This window comes from Balaenoptera physalus (assembly GCF_965194825.1).
Source record: "Balaenoptera physalus genome assembly, chromosome: 13".
Lineage (NCBI taxonomy): Eukaryota > Metazoa > Chordata > Mammalia > Artiodactyla > Balaenopteridae > Balaenoptera > Balaenoptera physalus.
Window position 1 is genome coordinate 97,578,846 of NC_138892.1, and position 20,037 is coordinate 97,598,882.

General features: G+C 47.4%; 1 protein-coding gene across 1 annotated transcript in view; it reads left to right on the forward strand.

Annotated features, from left to right (window-relative positions):
• GRIN2B (glutamate ionotropic receptor NMDA type subunit 2B) overlaps positions 1-20,037 on the forward strand; it is a 651,979-nt gene that overhangs the window by 591,144 nt on the left and 40,798 nt on the right. Inside the window, exons 13-14 of the mRNA XM_082421982.1 lie at positions 2,597-2,722; positions 5,866-6,095. Of these exons, the coding sequence (XP_082278108.1) occupies positions 2,597-2,722; positions 5,866-6,095 (356 nt within the window). The remainder of the gene's footprint in view (positions 1-2,596; positions 2,723-5,865; positions 6,096-20,037) is intronic.

Genomic DNA, 20,037 nt, shown 5'->3' on the forward strand with positions numbered 1-20,037 from the left:
AAGAAGGCATGGTACCCGGTAAGAAAACAGTACAGGACCGGTAACCAGGGGTCCTACTTGAGTCTCACTCCTGCGTTTGATCTTGAACAAACTTGCTCCATCCTGGGACCCAGTCTCCTCATCCATAGAATAAGGCATTTCGACTAGCTGATCTCTGAAGCTGCTTCCTGCCTTAATAATGTCTAATTCTGGATATCATTCAAATACCTGTTTGTTTCAAATTAGCTTCAAGAGTGGAGCTCAGTGCTACCAAAAAAAAAAGGTTTTCTGTTTTCACATGAATTTTTGGAGGCTTTGCCAGATAAAGCTGCTCTGATTCTCCCACCCACTGACCCCATCCTTCCCCATAGAACCTGTACCTCACTCTCCAGCATTACTTATGTGTCAAAGCCTTCCATATGATGTAAGACTGGGTGAGATGAGGCCAAGATTTCAATTAGATGAGGTCTTTTGTGAGCTCATGCCCCATATTTTTGGCAGGGGCTGTGAGAGCAAGGGATTGGAAAAGAAAATGTCACCTTGAAAACCAGACCACTGGGCTAGGAGATAGGAAGCTGGTTTGGTCATAAACAAGCTGAAAGCCCTTGGACCGGTCACAGTCTCTCTAAAGGATACCAGCACTTTTTTTTATTGAACACTTGCTATGTGAAGGCCCAGGCATCGTTGTACAAACTTTGATTATATTACTTAATTGACACTACTATAATACCCAGTTTATGGCTTAGGAAACTGAATCCTAGGTTATGCAATTTTCCAGCCATCTCTCAGCTAGTAAGGAGCAGATCCAGGATTAAAGCCCAGATGTGGCAGCCCTTGCAGCCTGTGTTTTAGTACACATGGGGGCATTTCAGAGCTCGACTCCTAAAATCAGGAAACAGTGCAGTGGGCCGAGACTAAGATGTGATATAAAATGGAAAAGCACAGACTTTTGCCTTCAGAGGCCCTCTGTTCATAACCTGGCTCTGCCACCTTCTGAGTATGAACTTACAAAGGACTGGGACCTCTTAAGTCTTAGTTTACTGCTCTGTAAAATAGATATAATAATCCATAATGAAAGGGCCATTAAAGGATAGTAGAAACTATGTGGTGAAAGTACTTTCTAAATTATATAGACCAACACAAACATTTTTTGTATTTTGTGTACCGAAAGTTGCTCTGGGCTTAATGGGGGGAAAGAAAGCATAGAGACAGTGCTTTTACTCAGTTATTTCCTAATCTTGGACAAACTGGGATCAGAGTAGGATTTCAATCAATCAGACCCAAGGAGGAGAGGGTCTCTATTCCACCGTACAGAGGCTTTGAGTTGTACCTTCCACCCTCGCATCTCTGGCTGCCACCGAAAGGTTTTGCATTTTACAGTCGGTGTGTGCCTTATCAAGGTCCCTTTTAAATTAATTAAGTGGCCAGGCTTTTATAATTCCCTTGGGAGTTCAAAAGTAAAGTAGGTTTCAAAATAAGGAAATATTTTCGAATTTTCAGCCCATTTCCCTCCCTTTTCAATTTCATCTTTATAAATGATTTGGAAGATGGAGGAAGCAGCATGTTAATTCACTTAGTTCTGAATTTACAGTGTGATGTGACAGCTAAAAAGGCCAGAACTATTTTGAGGCACAATTGAGGTAGCATTGTATTATGGGACCGAAGAGTGATTGTCCCTTTTTACAGGCCTCCAGAGAGAGGGCTCCTGGAATTCAGTATTCAATTTCTGGACACCTCTGAGCCAGAGAGATTTAGATCAACTGGAAGAGAGTCAGCAAAAATGATTTTAAAAAGTTAAAGAAAGCATATGTAGAACATTCTTACTCTCTAGCCTGTTCTTGTCCCATCAACCTTGTCACCTGGAAATAGGGACTAGATTGAGGTTGTTTTGTTCATTATCATGTCCCCTTGTCATTTGCTAAATTCCCAGTGTTGTAGACACTGATATTTAATGTGGATGGATTTTTTTTTTAACATTGACGTATTCTCCTACACTCATGATGTCTAATAAAATATACCACGTCAAACCAGGTTGAAAAAGCAAATCTAGGCTGGAAAGTTTAAGAGAAGTGAAGCAAGGGGGCAAGGGAGTTATTCATTGTGCCTAATTATTACTGAACCAGTTCAAGCCACAAAGAGTAACCAAGTTTGTCGAGAATGAACTTGGCCTCACGGCTCGGAAGCATTGGTGAAAACTTTTCCAGGTCCAGCTGTGGGGTGTGGCATATAGATGGGAGCGTAAACCAAGAGCCAGCCCAACACGACTCACTTATCCATGTCTAGTACTTATTCTAGTTCCACTGTTTTCCAAAAGACCCAGATATCGGTCCAGTCATGGCAGAAACTATCTGTACAGTCTCAAAAAGGACGGGCAAGAGGCCGCCCTTCTCATATGTTTGAAAGAAAACAAGCTTCGACACGCCCATCAGGGGGATGGAGACGCTCAGACACAGCCTCTTACTCCTTCCTCCCTAAGCCAGGCCCCGGCTTTCTGAAGGGACGCACACACCTGTGGCTTGTTTCCCCAAAGATAGGAGTCGCGCGAGTGAATGAACGTGCGAATTAATCTGGTTTGTTCTCTGCGTTAACGCTGAGCGCTGATGTTTTGCTTCCCCAGAGCCATTCAGCGCCGACGTGTGGGTTATGATGTTCGTGATGCTCCTCATCGTCTCGGCCGTGGCCGTCTTTGTCTTCGAGTACTTTAGCCCTGTGGGTTACAACAGGTGCCTCGCCGATGGCAGGGGTAAGGCCAGCTGTAACCGCTGCATTTCTGCCTTTCTCTCGTTCTCAGCTCAGAATCTCTGTGCCCCCCATCTGCTGCCTGCCTCCGCCCTAACCCTCAGTCTTCAAGGTCACCACCTTGGTGACTCGTTAGAAAGACCCCAATTAAGGGGTTCTAATCAGTGCTGTGGTTTTTCATTTTACCTTGGTGTTGAGAAAATATTAATTTCTAAATGTACAGTGACAATTGGGATTACCATTGTTCTTTAACTTGAGAAGTAAGTAGAAGACTAATTCATATGAAAGTACTATACCTTAAAAATAGTGACTGACACCCTCGTAACATTCTACTCATCTGTTCATTTGGAAAGAGTGGAGCTTTATCCTGACTTTTAAAGTTTATTGTGGAATTTATGAAAGATTTGCGAACGCATTAGGTAAAACTAAAAATAATCACCCGTAAGTTTATCAGCAAGAAATAATATCTGTTAATATATTGGTATATATACTTCTAGTCTTTTAAGTTTTATGCACATGTAGCCATTCTATTAAGTAGCCCAAACTTAGTAGAGCATGAATGTGAAAACTTTTATCTTTCTTCTGTTATTACCCATCTTCTAGACTGTGTGACTGAACCCCTTAACAAAAACTTGTGTAGATTCCAAAACTTTCTGATCATTTCCCATTATTAAAGCAAATAAACAACAAGAAGCAAACACACACACACACACACACACACACACACAAAGACCCCAATTTAGATGTTAGTTTGAATCTGTATGTCCCCTCCCTGCCTCAAGCCTGACCCCAAGCCCAGTTCCACCCCTAAGCAAGTGAGATCAAAGCTGGCAGCAGAAACGTGTAACATAAACATGTCAGAGGAAACTCTTTTGATAACCTTAGGCTATGAGCCATCTGTCCCATCAGATGCGCTAACAAGGCAGATTAGACACATGTATCAAGAGTAAGAAAAAACAGGTTACCCCAGGGTACATGCAGGGTAGCTGTGGCTGAAACAGCTCTCCACAGCCAAAGGATAACCTCTGAGGTACAAGATCCCCAAAGCATGTGTCCCCGGCTCACATCTCTCTGCCAGGAGGTAGGGGAGTTGGGTATTTGAAATAAAATGGCTGGGAGATAACAGTTCTCACCCACAGCTACTCTTGGGGGTGGTCCATCTTCCTGGCTAGGAAGGTCCAGAGATGTGAGGGCTACCCATGTGTTTGAGGCATTTGTGAGACTTCACAAAAAGTTTACTAGATTTCTGAAGGGGGCCAAGGGGTCCTTATAGATATCTCTTCTAAAACTTCCTGAGAACGCCAGGATTAGGAAATATTATGCCTTCTCTGAGTCTTCTCCCATCCACCATGTGAGCTTTATCCTGGAATTATGCCTCAAAGAGGAAAGATTCTTAACCCCAGCTACACGTAAGAATTACCTATGGGGCACTTAAAAGACAAAGATACACAGACCTCATATTCTAATATTCTGATTCACTAAGTCCAGAGCGAGACTTGAACCATTGTATGTTTCAAACTAGTGGTTCTCTACCGTGGTTGCATGTTAGAATAACCACCCCACCCCACCCCAATTTAATAAGAATCTCTGGGGATGGTGTGTCAGTATTTTGTCAAAGCTCCCCTTGTGCTTCTGTTGAATTCACAGTCCAAGCTATGAACCACCCCTGCACTGAAGTATTTCCAGGTGCAGACCTACCTTCTCATTTGGGGTGTGCCTTCTGGGGTGGACACTTGGATGTCTCCACAATACGGAATAGTCAGGGGCTTCCTGCCTGTGCCAAAGGGTCATCCAAAAGCCATGACTACTCCGCATCCCAATGAGCATTAGTAACAAGTGAAACATCCGAGAAGCACCAGAGTACACACATATGTTGACAATGTCAAGAACCAAAGCTAGTGTTCACCCTCCCCGACCCCGCAAAGAAAATCGAAGAGGCAAAAATTCAGACACAAAAATCAGAGCAAGGGCTTACGATTACTCACTTTACCAAAGGATGCTTGACTTTGCCAAAGAATTCAACATGGGGCCGCTTTAACTATCAAGTCTCCTTGGGGCATTTTACAACGCACAAAACTTTGATTTATAAACAATTTTTTAGTTATGCATCTGTTCCATGAAATAAGGTCCACTCGCGCGGATGTGTGTGCACAGTTAGATCTTAGGCTCGACACGTGTAGTCACTGATGATTTGGGTGACTGAGCAGATGCTCTCAGGATCACAGATAGCATCGAAACACCTGTGCTAATGTGCTGTAAAACTGTGCAGGCAGATGTTCGTTTCTGCAGCGGAGGGGCTGCGTGCAGACCCAGACAGCAGGCAAGATTTCACCATCGCCAAGCAGAGAAAGCAGAGAGGTCACAATAAATATGTGGGCAGAAGCCCTGCGTGATCTGTGTGAAGGTTGGGTGGAGGACAAAGACAGCCTGCCTTTCCGCCCTCAGATACATGTGGCCAAGCCAGGGATCTCTGGCAGACTCTCTGGGCCGCCTGGTATTCTTTTACACGGAAGGCAGGCACTCCTGGAGGGGACCAGGTGGGAGGTGTTGGCCCTGGAGTGAGGTCAAGGCTGCTTCAAACCATTGAGTGCTAAGAGCTGGAAGCCACAGAAGAATCAGGATCAAGTGCATTCAAAGCGGCATCCGTGACTAAAATTGGAGGAGATCTATGACTAGTGGGAGAAAAAGACCCCACAAGGTTCTCGCTGACCTTTTTTGAAATTGAAATGCTTTCTCTGGAGATACAAATATAAATTTTGGGAACATGGTAATGAGGATGCAAGTGTGACCATAGTGGGATGGTTGCCTTCGTTACTCAGTCTTGATGGGCCCTTAAGGGTCTTACATCCATCAGGGCAGGAAGCTGGCTCCTGCGGTGCCCTGGCTGAGTCATGATCGTTGGTTGGAGTAAGAGCCCGCACACACCCCAGGCCTCTGGTTTTTCTCTTCCACCTTCCTGTGGGTCCCAGGAGAAGAGAGACACAAGCTCTCAACTGAAGAAGGCACCTAAGGTTAGCTTTAGGGCTGGGGCTTCGCTGGCGGGTTTCCTGCTCTGAGCAGGAACTTACCGGCTCTATGTACTTGTAGGTTTAAATAGAACCAGTGACTCTGTCTTAACCTTCTGTCCTTGTCTTTTTGTCCTGCCAGAGCCGGGTGGCCCATCTTTCACCATCGGCAAAGCTATTTGGTTACTGTGGGGTCTGGTGTTTAACAACTCCGTCCCCGTGCAGAACCCAAAGGGGACCACCTCCAAGATCATGGTGTCGGTGTGGGCCTTCTTTGCTGTCATCTTCCTGGCCAGCTACACTGCCAACTTAGCTGCCTTCATGATCCAAGAGGAGTATGTGGACCAGGTTTCCGGCCTGAGTGACAAAAAGGTAGGAGCACCATTTGAAACCTCCCGTCTTTCCCCCAGTCCCATTCTGAGCCACACTCAGAGCTCTCACTGACCAGTTAATTTCCTAAATCTTTAGAATCGACCGTTCTTCCTTAATGGCTCCTGAAATTGGGACACGGGAGCAGAATTCAGTTTCCCCACCGAAATAATATTACTTCACGTTCGCCTTCTCATTTGTGAAAGGTTGTCACCAGCACGCCCTGGGCTGCAAATGAGCGGCTTGGTGTGTTAGCGGTTCTCTGAGTACAGGGTTCCTCTTGTCTGGGACGCTCAGGTGGCCTGTCAGTAGCACAGGGCTGTGCGTTTGGGCTGTTATTAGAGGACCGCCCCACGCACCCACGCTGAGGGTGCCGGCCCGTCGCGGCCTTCATTTCCCTCCCAGGGCTGTTCGCCTGCGCGCTCCCCCTTTGTTCCTCTGCACACTCATGGGTTCCCAGGGTTGAGAAGAAGGATTGTTCTCACTGTGTCCTGAAGAAAAGTAGCTGCTGTTTAACTGGATCGGGGGGCGCCGATGAATGGGCTGTCCCCGTACCAACCGCAGGCCTCCCTGCTGGCCTGTGCCGTGAGGACAGGAAGGGAAGTAAGTGTCTGCTGGTTGCCATGTTTTCTGGGGAGGATGTGTGAAACCCAGGCTCAGTACATGTGACTCTCTAGGTCTGCTGGAAGCAACACAGGTTCCATGGGAGCTCTGGTCCAACCCCAGTACTAGCGGCTACCTTCCTGGAGTGCCCAGGAGAGCCCCTGGATACCCCAAATCACTCCGGAGACTTTCACTTACAATGTCTCCTCTTCTCCGTTTCCTTAAGATTTAGAAAATGTGATTTCCCACCCCTTCCCCCAGGATGAAACTATGTGATATAGACAGATGTGTGTTTAGACCACACAGGTCATATGTAGTTAATGCTTTATCACATGGGTCAGCTTTCCCCAAGACAAAACCTTAAACACTTAGCAAATGGTTTGAGAAGAACGAAAAGGAGGAGATATTCTCTTTGGGGACTCAAGTTATGATTTCTCCATCTACTCATCATTACTCACCAAGGACATTCAAAAGCATAAGGAAGATAAACAGCTTCTTAAGGGAATGAAAAAAAATATATATATATACACACACACACACACACGCATACGTGGATCACTCACGATGTTTACCTCTTTAGGTTGGCTCTTTCTCTGGTTTGTCTTCCTTTTCACTTTATCTTTCTTCCTTACTTTTAAAAACATTCCCTCTCTTCTATTTCCTTCTCCCTTATTTTTAAGCTTTTTTTTTTTTTACTTATTTTCTTCTAACTCATGATTTATTATGCATTTCTTCAGATATTCATCCATCTATTACTTAATTCACTTGAAACCTTTCTCTCCTTGTTCCTTTGTCAGCATCCTTCCTTTACCATTTTGATCCTCTCAGAAACTTTGAGCTAGACCTCTCCCTTCATCCCTTTCTACAACTACTTTTTGTGCCTATTTCTGTGACCTGGGCAGTCGTGGTGCTGAGAACAGCTGATCCCTCAGGGCTCCGTACTTGGATGTGGCGGAGCTGACGTGGGCCACGGCCACCCTGAGACATGAATGTGGCAGAAGCGTGACAGACCGTGTCCCCACGTGTGGATCTGTCAGGGGTACGGAGGACCGTATCCTCACATCAGGGAACGGCAGGGGTGTGGCGGATTAGGTCCCCGTGCAGAGTGTGGTGGGGCCGTGTCACCATGCAGTAAATAACATGGTCGAAGGGTGGTGGGCCACAGCCCTTCCGGGGACTCTGGGCTGTTAAGTGAGAGATCCACCACAATTATCACGGTGTTTTCTTCCGTTTCCTCTGAGAATTGGTTAGGACACTGTATTTGTGTTTCTGATCCTCTCTAGGGCCATCCGGCAACAGCTGGATGATTTTCTACTTGAACTAAGCATAATTGAGATGGAGGGAGACTGTTTTCCCTTCTGTGGTTTTGAAAGAACATATTGTTCTGGGCTGCTTGAACAGAGAGGCTCTGCCCCTGTCTGTCCTCCACACCACGTTGGTTATGTTCTGAAAAGTTGGATCCCATCTTTGCTTAAAGAACTTGAGTGGCTCCATTGCCTACAGAATAAAGATGACTTTTTTCAGACGTGGCGCTCAGAGCTTTTACAAATGATTCCCAGTGTGCACCAGCAATTCCGTCTCATCGGCCAATGCGTAGACTCTTGCATCCTATGTTCTAGGCATCCTTGCCTCCTTATCCTTCCCAGCGACGCCTCTCTGCATCTGCCTGGGGTGTTCTTCTCCTTACTTCTTCACTCCCCAAACTCCTACTGAAATTGCAAGACACAGATCAGAGATCCCTTTATTTGCAAAGCCTTCCCATCTGGGCTCATCTGGGAAGTTAGCCATTGTCTCCTCTGTCATGGCAATCATTCATACCTTTATTATAGCACTTGTCTCCCACATTGTAATCTACGGACGTGTACCTGTCCATATCTCCCCTTATTTGACCATGAGCTTCACAAGGTCAGTGACCATAACTTGGTTATCATTTTTACAAAAAGTCTATAGGGAGAGAGGGAGAGATGGTATACTATTTCAGAGTCTCTTGGACCAGAGCAATGGACTAAGCATTACAGGCAAAGAAAGCAGCAAGAGAGCAAGAACCCTTTAACAGCTGTTCAGTTTGAAAATGATTATCTGACCCATTTCAGAACTCTGCAAATGACAAAATAGTGAATTGTAAGCATCTGACCAGAAAGTGTCAACATAATTCACAGAAGTATAGAAAACATTTAAGTAACCAATGACATACAACTGCAGGTCAGTGTCAGGAACAGTATTATAAGTCAGAGAGTTTTCTGAAAGTGCACTTAAAATGTCAAAATTCTTATTAGTTTTACTTCAAAACACCTAAAGAAAACTAAGTCTTGAGAAAGACTTTACATGAGAGGAAGTATATTCTGTGAATTTAGCAAAAGGAAATAGTAAAGTCTTCAAAACGATAACATTGAGAACAGAAATGAGGTGATTTTGAAGACTCTTTTCAGTGTAATTAAATTTTCATCAAGGAAGGTAACATTTAAAGTGGAGAAGGGTTTCTAAACTTGTTTTGACGATCACAGATGACATATCTTCTATGTAACTTAGACCAAATGATACATATTTTGGAGTGATGATGGGGAGATATTTGTAGTCATTAGATTTAGATATTTTAAGAAATTATCCTCAATTTTATGGCAGGAAAATGTTCCCAGATCTCATTTATGTTAAGGTACAAAGTCAGAATGTTCAGAGTTAAATTTCCATGAAATCCTATTTGGGGGCTCCTTTTTTATTGGATGGCTTCCATCTTGCAATAGCACATTACATCATTGAATTCAGAATTATTCCACTACATGCTATAACTAAGTATGGGTAAAAGTTCTAACATTTAGCAGCCCTAGTGTACATTCCATCAGCTCTCCCAGTGGGAGAAGGATATAAGGAAGCTGGTGACATCTTTCTTCTCTTAACAAAGAGCCCACAATGCTCATTCTCATATTCTCAGCTATCCAGATGGACTTCTCATTTCGCAGTCGGCCAACCACAGTATGGAGGGGAGAGAGTTTGGCCAGGAGAACAGGAGACATATTTTCCGGGCACTGGATACATTAAGTATTTACATATATGTTATATGAATAATCTTCATCAGGTATGATTATTCCCATTTTACAAATAAGGACACTGAGACTCTGGGAAGTTTCGTGATTCCCTAAAGTCACACATTATCAAGTGACAGAGCCAGGGTTTGAGTTTCGGTGTGTTTGGCTTTAAAAATCACTTTGCCAGGATGTCTCCCTTGCAGTGAATCCCAGACAAAGTTATGACACAGCTAAGGATTGGTATTGACACCCCTGCACCCCACCCACTTCCTCATTGAATCTCCTACCCTCTCATTCAATGACCTTCAGTTTTGGTTCCACTTAACCTAACCCTTCTCAGGTCACCGTACACTACCACTGCCAAGACTGCTATTACTACCTCTACTACTAGTACTAATAATAATAATAGCAATTATCATTATTATTAATATGACTTCAACACTGATCTCTCTGCAAACATTTTTTTCAGCTCTCGGGAGCCAGGCGTAATGCCAAATACATTACATAGATTATCTTATGTAATGGTGCTTCTATAATAATACCTTCATTTGTAGATGAGGAAATTGAAGCTTGGAGAGGTTAAGTCATTTGCCCTTCTGCTGTTCCTGGCTGGCTAGCAGCCCCGCAACAGTGTGCCACCGTGTTCAGATGCCAGCGCTCTTTCCGGTTAATCCCCTTTCTTCCTAACCTTCCCATCTACCTTCCCGAAGCTTAACAAGTGAGATCCTTTTCCTCTACTAAAGAGGAGCTATCTGATTAACTGATCCAAAATAAGTAGATAGTATTTTAACATTTGCCCTTTATTTAATAAGTCTTTCAGAGGCATTCCTTTGAACAGAGAATGGTGGTGCTTTTCTGGACCTGGGCAGGCTAATGGCCCACAAATGGACTTTAGCCTGGGCCTATTGTGACCGTGAGCTTTAAGCCACTGTTGGAGGGTGGCAGAGGGGTGGCAGCAGGACAGAGAAGGGTCAGTGACAGGTTCAGGGGGTGAAGGAAGCCTGCGGGGAGGCAGAGGCTGCCAAGGTCACTAGGGGCTGCCGTCAGGCCAGGGGGCTCCCGAGGCTGCGTCCCACCTTACACATTCCTGCCTCCAGTGTGACATACGCCCGCATTGTATTTTGCTGTTCTTTTCCTCGAGGAACTACAGGAACTTTATGAACTTTAAATGTCAAAAGGTGTTTATCTGGTTAATGAGGGCAGACCCCTTCGCCTGCAACATTGAAGGTGCAATCAGGATAGCCTTCTAAAAACTAAGTAAGAACCCCGTGGCTTTTCTAGATAATGATTATTCTGAGTTTCTGAGAAGTTCCATAGAGTCTGGAAGCTGTCTCATGTCCTTTTGGCAGATAGGCAGTGTATGACTTTTTAAATCAGCACGCAAACAAATGTGTCAGTGTGCATCCTGGAAGAAAACCAGCCTGGGGATAAGCGTATTTACACCACAACTACACTGATGTGTGATACGTAGATGGCATTTGAGCATGCGTGAGGAAATGGGCCTTGCTTGCCACTGTACAAATGGTACTTCCTTGCCCTATTAACTTTAGGCCGGAAGCCAGTGGGAGACAGCTGACCTCAAGCCTGATCTGTCACACCCTGGTCCTGGCCCAGACCATCTTGGTCAGGTCATGGAATAATGAGCTAAAAGTAGCTCACCAGGGAAAGCAGCAGGAATGACCAACTAGCCGAGGACCTAGAAATGAGGGCCTGGGCTGGGCCTCCAGGTAGCTGAGCAAAAATGGGGGTGATTTATTACATGGCGTCCCTTGGAGCTGTCGGGCATCTGGTCCTTTTGTTACAGCTGGTCAAGAGCAGTTCTGGAGGAAGTGACAAGAGAAGAAAACTCCCCAAACCCTGGGACTGTACGGGGTACAGGACACACATGGGTGGGAGAAGGGACACGTGCCCCTTTGTCTCCTAATTAGCTGAACCAATCTGACACCATGCATGGACCACCACCGCAAGTACTGAACCCACTCATTCCTGCCAGGGCGGCCTCCATCCAGATGCATCCAGAACAAAGCCCTGGGGCTTAAGCAGCCCAGCTCTGTCGCTCAGGGTCAGCTCTCACCACTTCTCTAGGTTTATCTGAGAACGGGACTACTTATGGCCCCCAGCTGGCCCCCTTGAACTCTAATTCCCGAGTCCATTCTTGACTGGCTGCCTTGACTGAGGCATCCAGTAGGGCTTAGCAGTGGTCACCCCCCTGGTCCAGGGATACAGGTGTCCCCGTGTTGATTGCTGAGCTCCCGAGGGAGCCCCAGGGCCCCCTTTCTCTCCTTCTTGTGTCCCCTTTATAGCATCAGGCCTCACTCTGCCCTCCTCTCCTTGAATGACCACCTGCTTCCTGACCTTCTGTGACTTCCCACACAGGATACCTCACCTCCCACCTCTGCTATACTGTTGGGGCTTCTAGGAGTTGAATGGTCGCCCCCACCAAAAGATAACGTCCACATCCTAATCCCTGGAACCTGTGAGTGGTGACCTTATTTGGAAAAAAAAGATCTTTGCAGATGTAATTAAGTTGAGCATCTCAGGTTATGACCGTCCTGGATTGCTGCTACATCCGATGAAAAGTGTCCTTATGAGAGAAAGGCAGAGAGAGAGCTGACGCAGAAGAGCAGACCAGGAGAAGTGAGGCAGAGACAGGAGTGTGGCAGCCGCAGAAACACCTGGAGCCACCGGAGGTTAGGAGAGGCAAGGAGTGGATTCTCCCCTAGAGCTTCTGGAGGGAGCGCAGCCCCGCTGACACCTTGATTTTGGACTCCTGGCCTCCAGAACGTGTGAGAATAAATTTGTATTGTTCTAAGCCACCAGTGGTTTGCTACGGCAGCCACCGGAAACGAACACGGGGCCTCAGTGCCCCTCCGGTAACCTGCACTCTCAGGGGCTTGGCCCCCCCTAAACCCTGGTGCTCCTCCCACTCACCTGCTCTTGTCAACCACCCCGCCCCGTCCTTCCAAAGCGGGTATTTCCTACAGCAGAATCCAGTTCAGTTCCTCTTCCCACTAATCTCCTCTGCTTGGAAGAACAGATCTACGTCGCCCTGAAGATTGGCAGAGACATGGTTTACACCCAGAGGGAGTCTTCTCCCTGCTGGTTAATTTTAAGGAGACAATGAAAATCCCGCGTGTCACTGTGTGCTCCCTTTTGCTCTGTCCTTGAGCCTGATTACTGTTAGTTTCTCCCAGGATGTAGCGTGTTATCTGCGTGTACGCTCTCCGCGCAGCCTTCTACTAGACCTCTGAGCAGGGAGGTCATTGTCAAAGGGGACTGAGGACATGTTTTTGTAAGATGTATCATTTTCACAACTCTTCTGGGGAAAATATTATTAATGCAGCCCTCATATTCTGGATTTCACTGTGCTGTTCATATCACGGGACTGCAAGGGACGTTATTTGATCATCAGGCACAGGTGATGTTTTGCTCATCAGAGGCAAACAGGTGTCCTCTCTCTTCATGTAGATGAATGTATCTTCCCTGTTACATAGGAGTGCACACTCACATATGCATGTATGTGTGTGCATATGTGTGTATAGATATGTATATCTCCATCCTCCGAAACTACATAAAGATAACAGGATAACTGGGTAATTAGGAACTTGACACTTAACAAAGCTGCATAAGGAATGCAAGTTTCCCATGTCCATAGGAACTTCTGTTTTACAGAGTTGATCTGAGAAAGGATGTCTTTACCTGGGAAAAAAAGGAAGTTTTGTCTCATTCTGCTGATACTAGTGGAACCATCATTTTGTGAAATGAAACAAAAATGAAATGAAGGAAGGAAGAAGAAAAGAAAGAAAAGGAAGGAAAGAGAAAGAAGGAAAGAAAAAAAGAAAAAAAAAACATCAGAACCCAATCGTAAGCTAGATCTGCTCTGTATATCTCTTCTTAGAAAGGTGGTCCTGTGCAAGGTAGTGGAGAGATAGATGCCTTCCTGGAGCCATGACATTTTTTTAAATTGCTACTACACAAATTAGCATGAGGATGAATTCACAATTTCCCCACCTGTATTGACCCCAAGTGAAAGCCAGCAATAGACAGCAAACAATTTTATTAACAAAAATCAAAGCATGTACCACCAAGTGCAGTACTCAAGCTTTGGGTGCGCTGAGAGTGGGAGAAAATAGTGAGCACGTCTCTGAACTGGTCAGATCCTTGAATTTATCTGTGTGGCTTCCATATGGAACCTCTCTGGTCAGGCCATCTCTTCCAGGTTGGGAAGAGCAAGCGGCCCTGGGGAATCCCATAGAAGTTCGAATCTACTTATGGTCAAGTCTCTGGTTCTGAGAGAAGGGAGCCGTTGCATTAGCTAACTGTTGAAAGCAGTTTTTTTATTCCGAAGTTTATAGATGTCCAAGAAAAATAAGAGGGTTCCTCAACATCCTTTTCTCTCTGGTTAAAAACAAAAATTAGAAATAAATGTTTCCGTAAAGGGGGCTTTTACAGGCTGATGAAATCTTGGCTTGTGTTTTGAGGATTTATTAAGAATTAGTGTTTCTCTTCTGGGCAACTAAGTTCAAGTCCTTTGAGACAAATTAATGCAGCCATGAAAATTTATATGTGGCCAAAGGCATCAGACCTAAAATGAATCAAGTTTTACAGATGTCAGAATTGTATTCACAGTGCAAACTGTGGCCCGGGCTGGCTCTGGGCCTTTGTTTTGGTCTTTTGGCGCCTCCAGTACACCTCCACCCCATAATGGTGGCAAGAGAAGTGGGCGAGGGCCTCAGTGGGCCGTGTGCAGTCTGTTGTATTTTGGGAAGCCTTCCGCATAGCCGGGCTAGCTGGGCACGTGCTAGGGCCAGGAAGGTAGGGAAGGGGAGGTTCGGAGTGGGGGGAGGGTGGTGGCTGAGAGAGCCTGAGGCTGGGGAAGCCCAACCATTTCTTCTACAAGTCATATCAAGGTTTCCTTGCCAGCGAGGGTCACAGAGAGCCAAGGAGAGACGGCTCATGCTCTACAGGCACCATAGCCTCAGACATTTCTTCTGCCCTATTTGGGCAGATCAGATTCAGAGCGTCAAGGGCAATGGCTCCAGGCCAATGTGGTCCTGAGAGTTGCCCGCATGGAGGGTCCCCGAGGTGCAGGCAGCTTAGACTTTCAGGAGGCAGAGTCGGGAGGAGGAAAATCGGGGTTCTGGGTCCTCTCTGTAATCGTTATAGGATTAGTCTGTCCACGTAGACCTGTCTGTGTTGGGGACACCCAGGAAGGGGTGGGTTAGGGCCGAGTCTTGATACCAAAGTCACTTGGGGAACCCTTTCAAACGAAACAGGACTCTGTCCACCCAGCTGGAAATAAAAGTCCAGGTGGCAGAAGCTGCCGCCTGAGCAGGACCTGCCAGAACGCAGCCAGGAAACCAGACATCTGAACTTCCCCTTCTCTGGGGGGAAGTTACTGGAGGGCTGTGCCCCCCTCCACTTTCCTCCCACCCCTCAGACCTACTGAAGGGGCTTTGAGGGGGTCACTGGGAGAGCTTGGGATTCACCCCCTGTGGTTAGAATTGGGGAGGGGCTGGCATTTGCCCCAAACCTGAGAAGACCCAGGTGACAGGTCTTGGCCAGTGGCCTGGTGGGTGGGCCAGGCTTCCACCCACGGCAGGTCAGGTCTGCATCCCCCAAGTCCACATCCGGCCACTCGGGCAGGAGGGGGCCAGTCTGGGCCGGGAGTGGAGGGAGGTGATTTTAAAGGTCCCTGCCCACTGGGCTTCCTGCTCAGGATGAGGCAGCTGCCCATCCACAGATACATGGGAGGGGCGGCAGCCAGTGGGGGAGCTGCAGGGGTTGATGTAGACAGGCAGCTGCCTTCAGGGAGCGAGACCGAGGTGCTCACCGAGAGGCTCTCGGGGAACCCGTTAACTTGCCTGACCAGGAGAAGAGTCTGCTTTGCACGGCGGCCTTGTCAAGAGGGCATCCATGCCGCCTCACTACGGCACCACGAGGTGGGCGCTGCCTGCCTCTGGCTCCTCCTACTCTCTGCCTTCCACCCCAGGCCCCCCCAGGGAACGGGGGAGAACAGCTCAGGGGCAGGTCCCGTAAGAGCTGGCTTCACTTGGCCCGGTGGTAGCACCTGGGGTTCCTGCAGACACTCGGCCGCCTTGGCCCTTATTAATGAACAATGATTGAACTATTTAGTGAACACACACTATGTGCCTGTTGTCAGACTCTTCACACCCGTGACTCCTTTAATCCTTCTGCCCACCCTTTGCGATAAAGATTATCGACATCTTTCTATAGATGAGGAGAGTCATTTAAGGGATAAGCAAATTCCCTGAAGTCACACAACTAGCAAGTGAGGGCATCGGATTTGATCCAGGGAGAGCTGACTCCAGAGCCTGCAACCGTCCTGCCTTACTGCACTGCCGTAGCCCCATGTCCTCTCTGTGTGGACATGGGGAGGAGGGACACGCTTCTAGAGACACGGGCCTGGGGCAGCAGAATCCAGTCAAGCCCCTGTCACGGGACCCTGTCTGACCTGGCTTCTTGGATTCTCAAGGAGGTGATGTTGAAACCCCACCAACCCACTGAGAGTGGGTAGACCCTCTACCCAGCTATGGATGCACAGGAACCTAGAAGAGACTTCTGTTCACTCCAATCTAGGAATAGCCAAGGGCTCTATTGTCTTTGTTTCTGAACTCATAGCCCCTCGCACCTTTAAGAGCCACTTACTTAATGAGTGTTGACTGGATGAATGAATCAGAGACACGGAATGTTGTCGGGCACCATGTTTTCTCCCTTCCAGGAAGTAACCAGTATACATACTTACTTAATCTGGCCAGAAAAGAAAAGATCTTACTCTCAAGAAAGAGGAAAGAGTTGGAGAGGAGGGAAATGTGTCCTTCTCCCCGCCTCCATCCTCCTCTTAGGAGGGAACTAAAGCAAGAACAGTGTTCACTCACTGCTTCTGAAGTGCCTGTGGCTAGGAGACCATCAATGGCTTAAGTCTAGAAACCACCTCGATAGTAAATGTGCTAAATGCTTAATTCCTTCAAACTTCCTCACCCATCTCCCAGCTCATCACTTGCACGGCAGCGGGTTCTGAGTTAAGCATAAGGCAATTCCGTTTCCTGCAAGAACTGATTGCCAGCAGACCGTGAGACAGCTGGGACTTGGCCTTTTTTGGACCAAGTACAAAAGAGCCGTTGAGCTGGGTGTCATCCTGGTACTGAAGAGAGCACGCTGTGACGTCAGTGATGTCTCCTGTTGGCCTCAAGTACAAACTAGACAAGATGGCAAACAGCATCGCGTTAGGAAGCACGCTGCGGCTGCACACCTCCCGGGCAGAGGTGCCACTGGGGAGTGATGCTCCCAGGGAAAAAAATGCACCTGAACCACAAGGTCATCCACTTACGTGTCTTTACGGGACACGCCCACCCATCACTGCAAACGTGCGCACGCACCAGAGGGTGCAAATGCGGCTTTGACTGGGCGTGCTGAGCAATTTCTGCTTTTTTCCTTTTCTCCTTATAAAAGCACGTCAGATTAATTCCAGCCAGTTGCGGCCAAATCCCTTTCTCTCTGCCAATCAGGGCCGCCTGAACAGGCAAGAGGCTTTCTCACCTGCTTCATTATGCAAATTGATATTCCAGCACCGAAGAGCCAAGCAGCCTTCAGCACAGCAGTGATTGCAGGTTGCGATGCGAAGAGGTGGCGGCCAGTGTGGTCGTTTTAATCCTCTGATGCCGACGAAGGGGGACGAGGAGTTTCAAGTGGGAACGGAGGCAGAGTCAAGTCGACGCCAGCTCCCCGAGCATCCACTGCCCTGGCGAGAATCAGGCCCTGGCGTGGGAAGTCACCACTAGGTCTGACAAGATTTGGGCCGACTTGGGGTCCAAACAGTGTAGACGGAAGAGCTTGATTCTTTAAATCCCCCGCTGGTCTGACAACTATAAATAACAGTTCACGGGAATTGTGGACGTCCGTAAGCTGGGGGTCAGGTGTAACCATAAATGTATCCATACTCAGAATACCTGCAGTCAAGGGCAAGCATGAGCCACCATGGAAAGGGCACAAAACGATCAACACACACACACACACACGCGCGTGCACACACGCACGCGCACACGCGCGCACACACGCACGCACACGCGCGCGCGCGCACACACACGCACGCGCACACACACACACGCACGCACGAAGAAATCAATGAACACGACGATCTCACATCGTGAGATTCATTTCCTTGGAAGAGGCCTGCAGGGTTCATCCAGGAGCTGCTGTACACAGAGCAGGAGTCTTCCCGGTAATCACAGCCGGGAGGACTGACTGCTCTCTTGACCGCCTCACCCTTTCCCCTCACCGCAGCACTTCAGAGCCTCTTCTTGAGTTAGAATTACAGTCTCTCCTCTCAGTCCCGAGTCATCAAAAAGAGGCTTTTAACAGAATCACGTAATTGTCGCCCTGGTCGTCTCTGCTGGGGATGGCACGGGCCAGACACAGCTCACAGCAGTGCGGGCCCCTCTGCTTGGCGGCGTGGTCTCGGTGACAGGAGCGGGGCTGGGGGTTGCAGGGAGGGCTTGTTGGGAAGCTGGGCAGTTCTCCAGCCCCTCCTGAAGAGTCTTCACGATGTGCCCTCAGTTTGCGGTTTGAAGGGTCGTGAAATCACACATCATCCACTACACCCAGGACGAGTCCCTCCGGGTTACAGATGACCCAGCCAAGCGGCCAGCCTACCTCCACTCCCCCTCCCTCGCTGGAACCAGCACCCCGTGCGGGCTACTGCGCACATAAAAAGAACAGCGCGGCATCCTCGACGTCCTTGCAGGATCTGAAGGACGCGTGGCTCAGCGAGGAAGGAAGAATCCCTGCAAGAAAATGGTGCCCAGGGCAGTCCGCAAGTGGGGCTTATTGGTCTGCGTGACCGCTGCTGTTTTGGAACATTTTCACGTGCTTTCTAGTTCAAACGTTTATATAAAGAACTAAAAAATTTTAAACTATCTGCTACTTAAAATGAAGAGATCTTGGGGACATTCAGTAATAGTTTAATCACAAGTTAGTGAGACTTTTTTTTTTAACATCTTTATTGGAGTATAATTGCTTTACAATGGTGTGTTAGTTTCTGCTGTATAACAAAGTGAATCAGCTACACATATACATATATCCCCATATCCCCTCCCTCTTGCATCTCCCTCCCTCCCACCCTCCCTATCCCACCCCTCTAGGTGGTTACAAAGCACCGAGCTGATCTCCCTGTGCTATGCGGCTGCTTCCCGCCAGCTATCTGTTTTACATTTGGTAGTGTATATAAGTCCATGCCACTCTCTCACTTCGTCCCAGCTTACCCTTCCCCCACCCTGTGTCCTCAGAGACTTTTTTGTTTTTAAGATTGTCTCCCTTTTGACGCCTAGATGTGATTCCTTTGGACTGAAAAAATGGGGCTTTTGATTTTGTGGACATGGATCATGTAGGAAAATAGGGACTTTTTGGATGCCCTGGAGGGGAGCTTAGAAAAGCAGCAGGGCCCAGGAAGTGGGGTATGAGTACAGAAAGAGAAGTGTGAGGGCCAGCCCTGATCCCAAGCAAAGGCAACCCCTTCCCCTTCCTCCAGCGCTTCATCACCGTCTCCTGCCTCTCCCCCAGCCCAGCTACCCCGCCCCCATCCTCCTAGCACCACCAGACCCCACCTCTGTCACCCTCCACTAGAATCACTGATCGATGCCCATTTCCTTCACTGCACTGTGCGCTCCTTGAGGCAACAGGCATGCTTTCAATAACTCTGTCTGTTCAGCTCCTGGGATAGTGCCTGGTACATTATAGAAGGGTGTTAAGTGAATGAATGTTCCCAGAACAGAAACTAATAATATTAACACTGAAGTTCTGCTTTCTTATGGATTAAATTGCCTTTAATGAGCTAAGCATTTACAGTCTTCTTTCTCTGGGGAAATGTATTTCTGTTTCTGAACAGCTGACTTATAAATGAACTATTGAGGACAGCGTGTTCATAGGTTGGAGCCTGCCTATTAAAAATTGCATTTCCAAAGCCAAAAATAAATCAGTCTTTGTATTGTGCGTTCCTCTGCAGTGTGAGCAACCATGACCATCATCCATGGTAGTCACTATGGAAACCACATCCGTAGTTACGGTCTCAGAGTGGACCAGTCATCCCTGACCAGGGGTTGCCTTCCTGGGCTAGATGCTCTACATTCTTGGTCTCCTTTACTTCTCCTCCCAGACCTTTTAGGCAGATGCTACCTCTGCTTTCCAGAAGGGAAAACTAAGACTCAGCTACTGGAAAGTATGTGATATGGCTGGGTTCCTAAGCCCCTCTGGTGCCTCAGTTTCCTAATTATAGAATGGGGATAAAAATGTCACCTACATTA